The sequence below is a fragment of the Delphinapterus leucas genome, chromosome 4, assembly GCF_059928025.1.
Source record: "Delphinapterus leucas isolate spDelLeu-1000000601 "Yukka" chromosome 4, BTC_Dleu_Yukka2, whole genome shotgun sequence".
In the NCBI taxonomy this organism is placed as follows: domain Eukaryota; kingdom Metazoa; phylum Chordata; class Mammalia; order Artiodactyla; family Monodontidae; genus Delphinapterus; species Delphinapterus leucas.
Window position 1 is genome coordinate 127728687 of NC_143132.1, and position 17977 is coordinate 127746663.

The 17977-nt window shown below is 39.6% G+C and overlaps 1 protein-coding gene across 2 annotated transcripts; it reads right to left on the reverse strand.

Annotated features, from left to right (window-relative positions):
- Window positions 1-11300: 11300 nt before the first annotated feature.
- RNF7 (ring finger protein 7) lies at window positions 11301-17925 on the reverse strand. Of its 2 annotated transcripts, none has more exons than XM_022582645.3 (3): window positions 17672-17925; window positions 13911-13958; window positions 11301-12251 (listed from the first exon to the last, which is right to left on the reverse strand). In XM_022582645.3, exons 1-3 carry the CDS (start codon window positions 17837-17839, stop codon window positions 12195-12197), a joined length of 273 nt encoding a protein of 90 aa, XP_022438353.2. In that variant the 5' UTR covers window positions 17840-17925; the 3' UTR covers window positions 11301-12194. The 2 variants fall into 2 exon arrangements, with proteins under 2 accessions (XP_022438353.2, XP_022438352.2); XM_022582644.3 differs by having other exon boundaries at window positions 17665-17915.
- Between the last annotated feature and the right edge of the window lie 52 nt (window positions 17926-17977).

Below are 17977 nucleotides of genomic sequence, written 5' to 3' on the forward strand. Positions count from 1 at the left end.
AGGTATCTTTTCAATTATTTTGCCCAATATCCAGCTCTTTAATTAAGCTTTTGTTGGTAATATGGCCTCATCAGGCAGTATTCTGTTGACCGATCATGTTCTTTAGTAGAGAAGCTGAATGTTTTGCAGGAAGGCAGTGAAGGCAGAAATAACATAGCTAGGTAAGAGCATTAGATTTATATCTTTCCAAACACTTTAAAGTTCTCAGGATGACTGTAGAAGTAACTGTTTTTATTTGTAAAAGATTCCATGTGCTATTTCAGTTCAAAGTTTCAAAATACAAAGACCAATTACTCTATAATCTCTGCATAAAATTAGAGTCAGGGAAAATATATAAAAGTGGTGTTACAGCCTGTATAACATGATTTTTTTATAGAGTTATATTTTTGAGACATACAATTTTATTAGACTATCCAAACTTGTGTCATAATGGACATGTACTAAAGTCTCATTAAATTTTTTTGCTTTACAAGTCAGCATATCTAAAAACATAAACACACGGGCTTCCCTGGTGGCGCAGTGGTTAAGAATCCACCTGCCAATGCAGGGGACACAGGTTCGAGCCCTGGTCCGGGGAGATCCCACATGCTGCAGAGCAACTAAGCCCGTGCACCACAACTACTGAGCCTGTGCTCTAGAGTCCATGAGCCACAACTACTGAGCCCACAAGCCACAACTACTGAAGCCCGCCCGCCTAGAGCCTGTGCTCCTCAACAAGAGAAGCCACCGCAATGGGAAGCCATGCACCACGATGAAGAGTAGCCCCCGCTCGCCACAACTAGAGAAAACCCTGTGTGCAGCAACGAAGACCCAACACAGCCAAAAATAAATAAATTTATAAACAAGACGACAACAAAAACATAAACACAAAGATGTCATTTCAGAGAGAAAATGATCTCTAAGATCCTTTCCAATTCTAAGAGTCTATGAGAACAAGTCTCAGATCTGCCTCCCTGAAGGCGAGGGACTTGAGATATTTATGGGATAAATGAGCAGAGTGGTCTTAGGCATGGAGAAAGGTGACTGGAGGTAGAGAAACAGTGAGGTAATCAGTGTTCTGTGGAGGTGTATCTGGGTTACATGCTTCTTCGTGGGATGCATGATAAAAAATGGAGGTGCTTACCATGGTCTGAGGGTGGAGTTTTTGGCCCTCTAACATCAAAAGGTCATTTATGGGACACCCGTGCAGGCCCAGTTTTGAGATTGGTGATCTCAACCAGTCTTATCTGGCTCAAATTGGACAAGAGCTGACTCCAATTTCCTAAAAAACAACTTAAGCCCCTGTTACTAGCAACCCATAGGTCAGAGGTGTTATCTATAGGGGTGGTTAATGACTCTTGTGATAGATTACCTAGGCTGTGTGAAGCTTGGAGGGTAGGCAATTAAGGGAAAAAAACTAAAGCGTAAAGGCAGGTTACAAGCAGAGGGGTTTTTAACAAGCTGTTCCCTTGTTTGCTGTTCTGTAAGACAAGCTCAAGAATTTCTGTTAGTCCCCAGCTTCTGTGAACCCTATGGGGCATGGTTTCACATGTAGCAGCAATTCCCCACCTATAAACAATTGTTAAGTTATTTGCTAACATGAATCGTGGCAGATAATATGGGTTGATTCATTCAACACCTATTCCCAATTACTCTTTTATCCCTCTACTGTAACAGCTGGAAAGCCAAACTTCATCTCTCTTTCCCTTTGCATCTAGAAGGGGCTGTGTGACATAATTCTGGCCAATGAGTAATAGAGTAAAGACACTAGGAAGGACAGCCCTTCCCGAGTAGAAGTCAAAGTCTTGCTAAAGAAAAAATATCCTTTTCCCCCTCACATTTCTCCAAAAATATGAATACGAGGCATACAAAACAGCAGCCATCCTGGGACTGTGAGGGAGAGGGCATGAGAATGAGATTTTTTTTTTTTTTTGGTACGCGGGCCTCTCACTGTTGTGGCTTCTCTCGCTGCGGAGCACAGGCTCCGGACGCGCAGGCTTAGTGGCCATGGCTCATGGGCCCAGCCGCTCCGCGGCATGTGGGATCTTCCCGGACCGGGGCAGGAACCCGCGACCCCTGCATCGGTGGTGGCTTCTCTTGTTGAGGAGCATGGGCTCTAGGTGCATGGGCTTCAGTAGTTGTGGCACATGGGCTCAGTAGTTGTGGCTCACAAGCTCTAGCACGCAGGCTCAGTAGTTGTGGTGCACGGGCCCAGCCGCTCCACGGCATGCGGGATCTTCCCAGACCAGGGCTCGAATCCGTGTCCCCTGCATCGGCAGGCGGACTCTCAACCACTGCGCCACCAGAGAAGCCCCGTGATTCACAATTTTTAAAGGTTATACTCCAATTATAGTTATTATAAAATATTGGCTATATTCCCTGTGTTGTACGATATATCTTTGCAACTTATTTTATACATAATAGTTGTACCTCTCTTGAATGTTTGAATTTAGATCAGATATTACAGCAGTATACTAAAGCACAGTAAAATGATACAGAGCACCATAAAATGGTATAGAACATTATGAAATGGTACAGAACACAATGAAATGGCTCGGCCAGTACTTGAAAACACAGAATATACAGCTCTAAACTACAGCTATGAATAAAGACGTATGCGTGTGTCTTCACAGAACTGAAAACGGAAATATGTGAACAAACTTTACAAAAGCAATTTTGGAGAAAAATATATTCAAATACAATTCTTTTGAGACAATACAAATTCTTTTGAGACAATATAAGCTAGTGGTGAAACACAGATTCTAGAACTAGCCTGCCTGGATTCACATCCTGCTTTTCACTTACTAGTGTTGTAAAGTTAGGCAGGTGTTTTAGCTTGCACTGCCGTAACAAAATACCATAGATTGGGTGGCTTAAACAACAGAAATTTATTTTCTCACAGTTCTGGAGGCTGGAAAGTCTAAGATCAAGGTGACATCAGGGTCAGTGTCTGGTGAGGACTCTCGCTGGCTTGCAGATGGCTACATTGCTGTGTGTGCACGTGGTCTTTTCTCGGTGCATATGGGGTGCCAGGATGGAAGGAGACACAGAGAGAGAGAGAGAAAGAGAGATCTCTTTCTTTTCTTATAAGACCATCAATCCCATATGACTAGGACATATAAATTAATTTTGGGGGGAGGGACACCATTTAGTCCATAGCAGCAGGTTACTTAGCCTCTTGTGTTTATGTTCCCTTAGCTGTAAAAAGAGTTAATGATAATGGAAAAGGGTTTTTGTGAGGATTAAATGAGTTAATACATGTAAAGCTCTTAGAAGAGAATTTGGTGCATAGTGCTATGCAAGTTTTATCATTGTTATTGACCATGTTTCAGCAAGTTTCTAATAGGGAATTCCAACTTCTCAAAAATATTATAAAAATGTATATAAATTAGCATTAACCAGGATTTCTCAACTTCAGCGCTATTGACATTTGGGGCCCCATAATCCTTTGCTGTGGGAGACTGTCCTGTGCACCGTAGGATGTTTAGCACCATCCCTTGCTTCCACCCACTAGATTCCAGTAGCACCCCTGTCTCTAGTTGTGACAACCACGAATGTCTCCAGACATTGCCAAATGTCCCTTACAGTGCAAAATCACCCTTGGTTGATTGGCTGCTATAAATCTGTCAAGGACACAAAAGGAGCTACATGAATTTATAGTTTAAAATATTGTAATTTTGAAAGTATAAGAAATTCTTACAAAACTTAAAACTTAAAGAACAGGAAACTGTCAACAACCTTTTTATACTTAATACTGGGGTGTTTCAAATAATTTTGAATTTCTGTATTTGGGTCTTTCCCCCGTAGGTACAATAAATTGACCAGCTAAAGGTTTAAAAATGTTTAATTCTTGGCTTTTAATTCATCAAAAAAGTCTACAAACAACAAATGCTGGAGAGAGTGTGGAGAAAAGGGAACCCTCCTGCACTGTTGGTGGGAATGTAAGTTGGTGCGACCACTATGGAGAACAGTATGGAGGTTCCTCAAAAAAACTAAAAATAGAACTACCATATGATCCTGCAATCTCACTCCTGGGCATATATCTGGAGAAAACTATAATTTGAAAAGATACATGCACCCCAATGTTCATTGCAGCACTATTCACAATAGTCAACACATGGAAACAACCTAAATGTCCATCAACAGATGAATGGTTAGGGGCTTTCCTGGTGGTGCAGTGGTTAAGAATCCACCTGCCAATGCAGGGGACATGGGTTTGAGCCCTGGTTCGGGAAGATACCACATACCATGGAGTAGCTAAGCCCATGTGCCACAACTACTGAGCCTGTATTCTGGAGCCCACAAGCCACAACTACAGAAGCCCATGCACCTAGAGCCCGTGCTCTGCAACAAGATAAGCCACCGCAATGAGAAGCCCACGCACCTCAATGAAGAACAGCCCCCGCTCACCGCAACTAGAGAAAGCCTGCATGCAGCAATGAAGACCCAACGCAGCCAAAAATAAAATAAATGAAATAAATAAATTTATAAAAAACACACAGATGAATGGTTAAAGAAGATGTGGTACATATATACAATGGAATACTACTCACCCACAAAAAATAATGAAATAATGCCATTTACAGCAACATGGATGGACCTAGATATTATCATATAAGTGAACAAAGTCAAAAAGAGAAAGATAAATACCATATGATATCACTTATGTGTGGAATCTAAAATATGACACAAACGAACTTTTCTATGAAACAGAAACAGACTCACAGACATACAGAACAGTCTTGTGGTTGCCAAGGGGGAGGTAGGATGGGTGAGGGATGGAGTGGGAGTTTGGGGTTAGCAGATGCAAGTTATTATATACAGAATGGATAAACAACAAGGTCCTACTGTATAGCACAGGGAACGATACTGAATATCCTGTGATAAACTATAATGGAAAAGAATATGAAAAAGAATATGTATATATATAAATATTTCATATTTTCTCTATATATGACTGAATCACTTTGCTGTACAGTGGAAATCAACATAACAGTAAATCAACTATACTTCAATAAAATAAATTAAAAACAATGTTTAATTCTTTCTTTGTCAAGGATAAGATTTAGTTAGTAAAATAAGGTTCATGTTCAGCATTCTAGTTTCCAGAGATAATCTTTTTTTTTTTTTTTTTGTGGTACGCGGGCCTCTCACTGTTGTGGCCTCTCCCGTTGCGGAGCACAGGCTCCGGACGCGCAGGCTCAGCGGCCATGGCTCACGGGCCCAGCTGCTCGGCAGCATGTGGGATCTTCCCGGACCGGGGCACGAACCCCTGTCCCGTGCATCGGCAGGCGGACTCTCAACCACTGCGCCACCAGGGAAGCCCCAGAGTTAATCTTTTAAAGGGAAGGTGGAAGGTCACTTAAAACGGAGTTTGATATGCCTGAAGCTCCCATTATTCCTTAATTCTGATAGAAATACCTCATAAATGGATGATCTACACCTGCACTGTCCAATAGAGCTTTCTCCCATGAGGGAAATGTTCTGTGTGATATCCAATATGGAAGCCACCATCCACATGTGATGGGCACTTGAAATGTGGCTAGTATAACTAAAGGACTGAATTTTAAATTTTAGTTTAATTAATTTAAATTTATTGGCTAGTGGCTACACTCTTCAATAACACAGATCTATACCCTTCAAGAAAGAAATGATTTTACATGTTATTTTCTTCCTTAAGGGAGTCTTTTTGTCAATGGGCAGGCCCCTTTCTCCCATTGCCCTACCTAGAAGGGTACCACCAGGCAAACATGAGGGTGTGTGGGATGTTGATAGAACTGACGGCAAGGTTGGTAGGCAAGGATGTGGCGGCAATATGAACAACTACTTTAAGGGGCCGCCTATTCTTGCCCCAGAAATGCTAGGGAGCTCATACATATCACATACTGTTAAATAAAAGAGAAATGTGTTTTCATGATCCACACAAGAACTGATCCTCATAGGCATACGCAGTCATCCCTCAGTATCTGTTGGGGATTGGTTCCAGGACCCTCACCTGATACCAAAATCTGAGGATGCTGGTGTGGTATTTGCATAGAATCTACACACATTCTCCTCATACTTCAGATCAACTCTAGATTACTTATGCTACCTAACACAATGTGAATGCTTTGTAAATAACTATCAGTGCATGACAAATTTGTTTTGCTTTTTTGGAACTTTCTGTAACCTTTTTTTTTTTTTTTTGAGAATACTTTTGACCTGGATGGTTGAATCCTCGACGTAGAAGCCGCAGACACAGAGGGCTGACTGTACTGTATACGTTGCAGGAGAATGTGTTTTGTCCCTTCTACTTCCCAGAGCACTGCATGTCTCTTAGAAGGCTCACTGCATTCCACTCCACAATTCCATTGTAAATCGAACATTCCCTAACAGGCCCTGTCATATCTGAAGCTAGCAAACTTCTTTGTATTCAAATTCCGTCTATTGTTATTGCAAGCAATAAATAATCCCATTTTATTATCAATATGTAATGTCATATATATATAATGTTTATAAAAGTAGAAAAAGCAGAGCAGGGGTTAGCACTGCAGGGGTTAATTTACAAGGAGGGTCTAAGAATCGCTACAATTCTTACATGACTGTATACCAACCATGCAAAACTTGTTCTGTGCTATGTAGTATTTGGATTTATAAAGTCACAGCCCTGATGGTTTGGCAAGAATTCTGATTATTCTATTACACTAAAATTTTGGTAGAGAGAATTTAGTTACATATTCGATATAAGTTCCAATAAATTTAGATAGTTAGTAGGCTTCTCCTTAGAGGCTAGGATAAAATGCAACTGGCATAGAACATTTCGTCTGTGCTAAAATAGTTCCAAGTTTTTTACCTGAGATTTTCATCTGGGCAGTTGTTTCTAATTCTCCTCCCTGCCCGTTTGCTACACACACACTTTTTTTGGGAATCTTTGTGGGAGGGCCCATTGTTACTGATGGAAATGTGCTTTTCGGATGTGTTGAGGTGGATTAAAAAAAAAAAAAAAAGGTTGAAAACCTTTCTCCTAATCCTAAAAACCCATCTTGACAGTTCTTTACAGGTTATAGGTGCACACAAACATCAGGATTCTTACAAGAAGCATCACTGCAAGCAATATACCTTTCTGAAAGGCCATTCTCTAATTAAGCCAGAGATTGGCAGTGGCAGTAGTGATCTATAATGATGGCTACCATTTATTGAGTGCCTACTCTGCTTCAGGTGTCATTCTAGGCAGTTAACATGCACTAACTCATTTAATCTTCATGGCAGCTCTATAAGGTAGATACTATTATGATTCCATTTTAATTGAGGAAATAGGCACAGAGAAGTTAAGGACTTTGTGCAATATCACACAGATGGAGCTGAGATTCCAAGCCAGGCTGAGTGGCTCCAGAATTGCCATCTTACTACTAAGCTATATGGCCGCTATAGTCACTCAGGAAAGCTTGCTTGCAGCCAACCTAGGAAAAGCAGGGTGAGTTCTAGCCACTGACTCAGGTTTATCCAGTGCGTAGACAAGAGAAAGCAGGAGATTGATTGTAAAGCTTATTCCTGCTTTGAAAGTCTTTCAAGATAAAAACCGAGGGCTGTCAAAAAGACTGATTTTCTAAACATGTGGATATCTCCCAAATCAAGTGGTCAAAAAATGTACTGCTTGATATAAAGAACAGACTTGTGGTTGCCGTGGGGGAGGGATGAACTGAGTTCGGGATTAGCAGACGCAAACTATTATATATAGAATGGATAAACAACAAGGTCCTACTGTACAGCATAGGGAACTTTATACATATATATGTGTGTGTATATATATATATATATAAAACTGAATCACTGCTGTACAGCAGAAATTAACACAACATTGTAAATCAACTATTCTTCAATAAAATTTTTAAAAATGTACTGCTATATTCATATCTGCAAGGTCTGATGAAATATTTCTACTAAGATGGGACACCTAAAATTAAAAATAGAGCTCAACATTTACAGACCTTTTCTTAATATAAAATCTGGAAATCATGTTGACTGAATGATTAGAAAAAAGTGTAACAGGCAAGTCATGAAGGCCTCATTACCATCCTCCACAAAATCTCATAGCGCTACAAGTAATCTAACATGTTTACAACAATTAACTTTTTCTTACAAAACTTCTGTTGAGAACAGTTAGGAGTGCTTTACCCCATAACTAAAAACACATTATTTTTAAAGTGCCACTTCTATTAAAGGAGCTTCCAAAAATGACTAAAATGAAGTAACAACAGTAGCACTTACTATGTGCCAGAAACTGTTGTCAGTTTTACGTGTGTATTAATCCATTTCATCTTCAATCCTCAAAATGATCTAGTAAGGTAGGTATTATTATTATTACCTACGTTGTACACGAGGAAACTTAGGTAAAGAGAGGTCAAGTAACTTCAAGGTCACACAAATAAATGGTGGCACTGGGATGCAAATCCAGGTATCCTGGCACTAGAGTTTCAGCTCTCAGCCTTTAAACTGAGTAGCAAAATGCAGAAAAAATACTTTTCCTGTAAGACATATTCTGTTGAACAAAATCTAACCGTGGTAGAAATGGAATGACATAAAGATGGCAAAAGAGGGATGGTCCAGCGGTTAAGACTCTGCACTTCTATTGCAGGGGGCACAGGTTCCATCCCTGGTCGGGGAACAAAGATCTCACATGCCGCATGGCATGGCCAAAAAAAAAAGATGGCAAAAAAGGAACGATCATGTAAACATTTCTCATGTATTTTGTTACATCATTCAGACATCCAATATAAAATAGCTTAAATTTTATTTGTACTTTAATTCCAATTTTCCTTACATCCAAATCAGTAACGTTTTAAGTGTTTTTTAAAACAAGGGCTTACTAAAGTAAACATGGAAATTTTCTCATTTTCTTTTCAGAGCATTACCCAAAGTTAGCCCTTGGCAATATTCTAAAAAAGCATTGTTTTAACAGTTACCTTTCTTATCAGATGTCTACCAAACTTCTAAAGGAACAATTAAAAAAATGTTTTTTCTGATCGTAAAGCCTCCTACATTAGCTTCCGTTCTATAAAACAATTTTAGGCTTCTTCTTTAAGCCTAAAGTGAGTATTCACCATCATATGTGTGTCCTAGGTATTAAACACTAATTTAATAGCTGTTCACACCTCTAGAGAAGAGGGCACAGATCTGTAAGATTTGGCTCTATGAACTCTTCGTTTTAGGATAGCAGTTATTCAAAATTCTGAACCCTTTATACTTAAAAAAAATTATTGTGTCATATTAGGATTAGGACAGTGGTAGCAAAGTATGTAATTGCCTGTACAAGCACTTAAACCGTTGCTCCCCAAACAGCCTATGCTACCTCTAAAAGGGATGTTTCGGAAATGTTCTCTTTGGATGGCACAAAGATTGATGGCACCACTGGTGTTTGGTGGGTAGAGGCCAGGGAATTCTGGTGTCTTGGAACGTGTGAGACAGTCTCACATGAAGAAACATGGTTCAGCACCCTGAGCGACTTTCGAAGGTTCATTCATGTAGTAGAAAGTCTGTTTATTATTATCTGAGCCTAGAACCTAACTTCTTTTTCCATAAAAACACAAAGTACATTTCTGCATCGCTTTAAAATCCATTGAGGTTTCCAGATATGCAACTAAATTGCAAATCAAGATTGTAAATTTGTGTTGTTCAGAACTTTACTAGCACAGTTCACCATTTTGGGGGAAAAAAAGTCTTATCAATGGAAATGTTCCTCATGTTTCTGAGTCACAATAGTCTACATTGTTGCTGTCTTCGTGTAGTGACTACACACACACACACACACACACACACACACACATGCATGCACTCATCAGCCTACTTCATTATGTCTTCTGGTGTAACTGTGCTCAAGCATTTACATACTGAAAAAGAAATGAATTATAAATTACTTTCCTTTTATTTCTACTTTATATTACAATTATTGTATACATTTTAATTATGTGTGGAGATATATTTATGAATTTCACTTCAGGATAGTAAATGGGACTTTTTTTTTATAAAAAGGAAGTAGTGGGTTTGGTAGGGTGAGATTTACTTAGATGTCAGCTGTTAATACAAGAATGCAACTTGCATAGATGGAAAGTTATACAGCCAAAGATGACAAATGTGTTTCCAATACACTAGTGAAGTAAAATTCAACATTGTTTAATCAAATGGAAAGAAAAACCTGTTCAATGCTTTGCATTGGAATTCATAAATGTCACAGCATGTTCCTTCTAATGAAACAACGTGTACTGAACTTTCAGGTGGCTATGCAAATGAGCTGATATCATCCCAGGTTGGGTATAGGATCAGTGCTGCTTTGTCCCAGTCCCTCCTCTTCTACCCTCAGATGCTGATGTGTAATAGAAACAGAGCTTTGTTAGACGGTGGACCTGCAGTTTTGCCGTGTGGAAAATCAACTTATTACCACCATCCTTTACATTTCATTTACATACTGTCATACTGACAGAAATAACTCAACATTCTATTTCTCTTCATTGCAAAGCCAAATATTTAGTTCACATTTTATAGACACAACCTTTTAAAAAGATTAAAGAGCTGCTAAAACAGCTTACTGCACAAGAAACTCATTCAAATGGTCCAAACATATTTGTATACTGTGATTAATTCTTTCAGTAGATAATTGTGAAAAAAATAAAGCAAAATCTACAAGAAATAAATAGGCAAGGTGAAGGCATACAGAATTCTAATTTTTATTTTAATTATTATATATATATATATATATATATTTTGGCGGTACGCGGGCCTCTCACTGTTGTGGCCTCTCCTGTTGCGGAGCACAGGCTCTGGACGCACAGGCTCAGCGGCCATGGCTCACGGGCCCAGCCGCTCCGTGGCATGTGGGATCTTCCCGGACCGGGGCACGAACCTGTGTCCCCTGCATCGGCAGGAGGACTCTCAACCACTGCGCCACCAGGGGAGCCCTAATTATTATATTTTTAATATTCTTTTATGTATTCACATTCCTTAGATTCAAAGAGATTCAGATTGGCAAACTCTGAAACTGCAGAAGTGAATGGTTAAGATTTTGGTTTTTTAAATGCATAGCAGTAGCCTCCATTATGGAAAAATTCATGGGTTCATAAATTGTGGTTCACAAATTGTTCCTTGATAACTTCCACCGAATGTGAGTTGGTTTGATAAAATTTAAATATTATCTTACACTTACGTTTCTAGGTAATAAAGTTAAAATTTTATTACCACCAATGAAAGAGCAAATGAATAGTTTTTCAAATTAAACAAAAGCATTCACTTGACAAATTAGCTTATTAAGTTGAAGGCTGTGCATAAAATTGCAATAATGACCATTCAAATGAGGTAAACAGAATAAACCGTTTATTAAAACATGGTGTGATAAAATAAACTTTTTGATCCAATGCTACAATGGTAAACATTTTCCCCTCATTAACATTCCACCTAAAACACAGTTAAATTACAACGCAATATGACTAGATCTTGAAAATACTTCTGTCCTTGACCACTCAGTAACTGAACAGTGAGGTGAGTGCAGACCTAGGTTTTCTCGATGGGTCAGAGACAGGGGATGATAACGTAGACCACCACTGAAATCTCATACAACCAAAGGTTAAATTTTATTTACCCTGTTCACTGGTCCAAACTTTAAGTTCTCATAATATCAAATAAAGATTTCATGAATCATCCCCCTCCCTGCCAAAAATAAATATTAGGAACAGATTAAGGATAAGAGTTGGGTTTTAAACTGCACTTTATTTGTTACTATAATATTTTTTGTTTTTTTTTTAAACTGATCAACCACAAGCATGCAAAAAGTTCTCTTCTGAACGGAACTGCTTCCATAGCTCCTTGGATATCAGTAGGTAAATTATAAACGTCGTTCAATTTATAGTTCTCTCCTTTATAGCACTTATAAGCAGTGTGTGAGACACATACCACAGAGGTAGGAAAGACCATCTTTAATAAATTATCTTCTTAATTGTAGAGAATTTCTGCAAATAAAACTGAAAAAGGCTAACCCATGCCTCTGATGAGTCCCAAAAGACCGCAGATCCACCGCGTCCGATTCAAAGAATTAGCCCCCTGGAGAGTACTAGCCTTTGTAGGGCACCTGATAACAAGATCCACCAGGGCTCCGAACAACTGCACAAGGAACACCTTCCACTGCTCTCATTTGCCGATTCTTTGGACCACCCAGTCCTGCTGGCAGAGAGGGCAGCGATTGTTCTGCTTCACCCACAGGGACATGCAGCAGTTATGGAAAGAATGATTACATTCTCCCCAGACGACTGAAAGAAAAAAAAGAATATCTGACATTACATATTTCAATTTAAATTACCGAGCTCAAAATTCTACCTTATTTTACATTATGTAATAATAATCTAAATAATAATTTAGATTATGTAATAATTATGTAACCCTAATTATTATTCAATCTTGAATAAAGATGGTTAACTGGTCAAAATAATTTTTTCTAGCTATAAAGAAATGGAACCTTACATATGTAAATTACACTTAAGAAATGAGATACACCTCTGTGCTTGGGAACTTTCCATCACTGCTTAGAATCTGTGGGTGCTGTGGTGGCCCCCAGTTCCTACATAGCTCCACATGGTGTCTTTCTCAAGTTAGGAGATTAAAAGACTTTAGTCTTCCTTAGATCCCAGACTACCTCAGTCAGGCACTGACCCTGGAGACCTTTGGGTCTTTATTTTACTGAAAAATGTCCTCCTGATTTTTATTTAGCAAGATATAATGAATTTTAAATGTTTTTAGCTCAGAGCAGGCTATTATAAACAGGTGACATGCTTCTAAACATTATTAGTTGTACCTCTAATGAGTTGTTTTCTGGAAGTGGTGAGGATCTGTGTTAAGTCATCCACAGGCAGTGCAATTCCTCACGTGACAAACAGAATGGAATTTTCAAAGTGGCTGGCTTTGAAAGAGAGGTCTCTTTCAAGAAAAGGGTCTCTCTATGATCAAATAAAGATGGCCTACACCTCACAATTCCCAAATGAAAATGTTTAAAACAAACAGAATCGAAGAAAAAATTTTAACCAAGGGAAATCACCTATAATCTGGGATACAATCTCAAACATGGGCTTCATTTATCCCTTGCTTGACCAACTGAGCTATAACAGAACAATAAAAGAAATAGGAAAAAAAAAACAGGAAACAAACCTTTTTGTGAAAATTGGTTGTAGGAGTAGGAAGCTAGGGGACTCATTCTAAGTCTTTTGAGAGGAAGAAACAGGATTTGATCAAAACTACATAAATCATTAACAAGCTGTATGTAAACCACACAAACACAAAGGTAACCTTTCATTTCAGGAAAATCTTTAAACACTTTTATATAGCAATCTAGAAGTGATGACCTCAAGAACTGGGACATAAAAACCTTTGAGTTGCTTAAATATTTGGCCTAAGACAACTTCTGTAGCCCCAGATGTAAATAAAATTTAACAAACTTCTATCTATAAACTACATCCAAAAAAATCTTGAGATTTAGAATTGTTTTTACCTTAGTAGAAAAGTTAAATACCGGATCATAAAAGAATATTGAATACTGAAATGCTTTGTTAGAATAAAATCCTGACTGACCAAAACTAACCTGTAACATACTCAAAACTTGAAGGATGTTTTGGCAAATTCCTTATTTTATACTCTTCTTAATAGAAAAGAATTATTTCTTTTTTGATTATCAAAATGTTTACCATGCCCATGTCTAGAATATATAACCAATTCTCCTCAATTAAAGCAACTGAAGGACTTACAGGTTAATTCCATTAAGACCATCTGAGAACCAACACATTTTATATTAATAATGGATCACTGCTTTACAGTTTATTTTTGTGTATTGATAAAGTCAATCTTAACTGCAAATTCAAACATCCCCACTGAGAGAAAATCTTCAGTTGAAAAAGCAAGAGAACAAAATTACAACATACCAACACAATCCTCTTGTTTGTTTTCAGCTTGACATCTAAGACAGGCATCTAAAAGTAAACAAATAGCAATTCTCATTCTGATGCTCAGAATGCAATTTTTAAAACCCATACACTTCAAAGTCAAATAAAGGCCCAAAGGGTTAGAGATGTAGATTAAAAGACTCATACTATTAATTTCTCATCTGAACATAACTGCTTAAAGATGAATAAAGTACAAGGCACTCTACTAATTTACTTATGACCATGAGCAATTTCACAAGGGTTACTGACCCTCTATTTTTACAAGTTCTGATGAAAAGACCTTGGATGTAACCACCACAGAAAAATATGCTATACTCCACTTTATTAGGAGTTATAAGCTCACTGGGCATGTTCACACAGATCAACCTTATGAGTAGTTTATTTTCAAGACATCCTTTTAAATAAGCCATGCATATATATTGTATTTGCTTACACACAGATAGAAACTCTAGAATGATATCCAAGAAACTAATAATAAAGTTTACCTGGGAGGGGATGGAACGGGAAGGAGTTTTCACTGTGTACTTTCTCAAGTTTTTAAGTTATGTGACTGTATAATTTCTATAAAAATTAAATGTAAAAAACTCCTAAATACTAGGTTCTCTTTTTTTCTTTTTAAGGAAATGCTCCCTCTGAGCCCAAAGCATTTACCCGACAACAGTAAAATATTTTAATAAATTACCTGGGAGAAAACATGAGGAATGGGAACCAAAAGGGTATACTAGAAGTTTTCAAAATTGAATCTGTACTACTATTTGTTTGATGAAGGAGGTAATATAGAATATTTTAGGAACCAATGAAATGGACTCATTCACTAGCTGAAAGGAGTCAAAGTTGGGTAAAAGGAAGTTCAAACAAACAGAAAAAAATAGTTTTTAACATAAATTGGAGGAAAATAATTCTGTAAAAATAGAAACACGGTGGAGCTGAAGCCTGCTTCTCTTCTTACACTGGATTATGCTCAGGCATTTGTTTGCTCCTCTCTGCGTGCTCTCACCCTTAAGAAAACACACCACCCTGGCCTCTTCAGTGTGGATTAAAAACAACCACCGCCTCCTAAGGCCTTCTTCAATTCCACAATTACTGAGTATCTACTCTGTGCAAAGAGTAATGCACTGCCGACACCAAAATGACCAAGTCTGGGTCCCTGGTCTCACCAGTAAATGGAGAGGTAGATAGGCAAACAACTAAATATCATAAGGATCATGATATAAGGGTGAAGACATGGCTCTGGTCCTGTGTAATCACAGAATTAAAGCTCATGGTCCCAACTGTCTCTTTTACAAATTAGGAAAACAAGGCTCCAAAAAGTTAGCTCAAACGTCCATGTTAACATACAGCTGTGGAAGGTTACTCTGGCTCTTCATAACTTGACAGCACTAGCAAACCTGGTCGCCTCTTCCTTACCAGTGCTTGCTCGCTGTGCCATCTGCTCCTTTCAGAATGAAGCGGGGAGAGTGGAAACCCAGGAAGAGAGCGTTAACTACATCAGAGTGGGCTGGCAGGCAAATCTTAGATCCAGAAGTCATAACCAATCATTTAGGCGTGTGAGATGAATTCCAAATATAAAGGACATGGGATTAAGTGGGCTCTTTGTATAATCTACAAGTCTCTGAATTATGCTTATAGCTTGGATTTAGATTCATTATCAAAAACTGACCTAAATGGCTAAAAATGACTAACGTTGCAGATAAAGGAAAACATTTTCTTTTGATGATGTTCCTAATATCTAAAACAGCACATTTCTAAAGAGTATAGTAACACCTTTCAGAATGATGCTAAAAAACAAACTTCCTTCTGCTGTCACCTGACCACTAAGTGGATTTTAACACCTCATAAACAAAATACAGAGGTCTAGTCCAGAATACTTTCCTGAACCCAAAGCACAGCTGTTGTAAATCTGTAACATTAATCCACAGTAGCAGAATACTTGCTATAGTTAGAAAGTTAATGTGAACCCTGAGTCATTTACAGCCCATACTTTGACTTACTTTAAATATCCCAGGAAAGTTTATTTCTTGCAAAATTGCAACCATTATTTTAAATTTTGCATTTCTGTTTACTATTTTAAAATTTTTCTTTGGGGAGAAAAATAAAATGTTCTTTTAGGAAATTCTTTTTTTTAAACTAAAGGAAATTTAGGGGATAAAATTTTTAACAGTTTGTCGTACAAAAGAACAAAAATCGCCTGGATAAGTTAAAAATGTCACTCAAACTGTAAATTATGATTCTAGTTTTTAAGAAAGGGGAAGGACAAGGGAGCTGTATTGCAGGCCAATAAACTAGGTACTTTTAAAACTTGATACACAATATAGGCAGATCACATCTGAAATCAAGTTCTTTTAAAAGTAAAAAATGTTTGAATCCCATGGTTGTAAATTCTCTTTAAAACAAATCCTTATGAATAAAAAACATAAGAGCATACTACAAAGACAGTAAATTGAGAAATCGCTTGATTCTGGTAGGTTTCAATTTTCATTCCTCAAGAAGGGAGAGCAATTTTTAAGTTATTTTCTCCAATTCTCTCATTTTTCAGTGCAAGACACAAAGCTTTCAAACTATAGAAACCTCAGTGTTCTCCAACTACCTTCAAGAAACAACATTTAAGGGCTTCCCTGGGGGCGCAGTGGTTGAGAGTCCGCCTGCCGATGCAGGGAACACGAGTTCGTGCCCCGGTCCGGGAAGATCCCACATGCCGCGGAGCGGGTGGGCCCGTGAGCCATGGCCGCTGAGCCTGCGCGTCTGTAGCCTGTGCTCCGCAACGGGAGATGCTCTTAAATGCAGGAGTTTTAAATGCCCTATTTAAAAACATAACGTGCATTTCAAGAGCACCTCTTTTTCAAGGTGGTCGGAGATCTTAAAACATAAACCATATAAAACATAACGAGATGAAGCTGTTCTAAAAGGTTTCACTTGGTTCAATATTTTTATTAAAAATATCATAGAAAGAAGTAACAGTTATTTGTAAAAGAGGGTTTTCCATAAAGGTCTGACTTCAGGGCACTGTCTTCTCCAAGAAATGGCATCCTATGATAGGAAGGGACCAGGAAGGAGATGAAGTTTTATGTTTCTGAATAAAAGGGCTTACATCGATGTTCCCGTTCAAGCCAAGCGAGTGCTATCTGACCAGTCTCGAATCATCCAGCTTTAAAAGCCAGCAGAACAGTAGCCCATCCAGAAAGGCAACGGCTAGGAACATTTTTCTTCCCTGCGCCTCCTCAGAGCACGACTAGGGGTCGTTTTTGTGGAAGATGACTCCAGAGCATCACTTTGTTGTGTGTAACCAGAACCACTTTAGTGACCCGCTGACTCAGGGCCTCGACCCTGACCTCTCTGCGATCTGCTTTTTGTAAAGGGTGCCGTAGCTGGCCACACAAACCGAAGTGGTTCCTCCCAGCTCCCATCAAATCGCCTACTTTTATTGTCGTGATCACACCCATCATTACCTGAAATTACCTTGTTTAACGGCACTGCTTACCACCCATTTCTCTCCCCAGAATACCAGTCCCCAGCGCTGGGCGCCTGCTGAACGACCCCACGGCCCCTGGCGGCGGCCGCAGCCCTCTGACCGGCGACAGCTCGGGCGTGGCCCGCGGTCCCCGGGCACCGGGGCAGGGCGACCCCGCCCCCACTCCTCCAGGAACAGTCTCTCCGAGGCTCGGTCTGTCCCCTACGCCCGGAGCCGGGCCCGCGGAGGCCGCCGCGCGGCCCGGGCCTCGCGTGCAGCGCTTACCCATCACCTGGACCCTACAGATGGCGCACGTATCGCACTCCACGTCCCAGCTCCACATGGCCACGGCGTTCCACTTCTTGAGAGAGAACATTTTGTCGCCTCCCGACTTGGATCCTGCGCTCCCGGAGTGAGAGGACAGGGCGCAGGGTTCCTCGCCGTCTTCCACGTCGGCCATGGCGGCGGCGCGAGGCCGGCGGCGGAGACGTTGGGTCGCGGGAGGCGGGAGGCTATGGCGGCTCCGCGGGGCCGCCCGACGGGCCACAGCGCCTCCCGCAGGCCGCGGGCCACCGCCGGCCCAGGACTGGGGCCGCCC

What these genes read in the sequence shown, in the direction of transcription:
- RNF7 (XM_022582644.3), bottom strand. Translation starts at nt 17,839, where the DNA reads ATGGCCGACGTGGAAGACGGCGAGGAACCCTGCGCCCTGTCCTCTCAC. An exon ending in CTGTAGGGTCCAGGTGATGG is followed by an intron (nt 13,959 to 17,664) that starts GTAAGCGCTGCA and finishes GTTTACTTTTAG; the next exon opens with ATGCCTGTCTTAGATGTCAA. An exon ending in CAAACAAGAGGATTGTGTTG is followed by an intron (nt 12,252 to 13,910) that starts GTATGTTGTAAT and finishes TTTTTCTTTCAG; the next exon opens with TCGTCTGGGGAGAATGTAAT.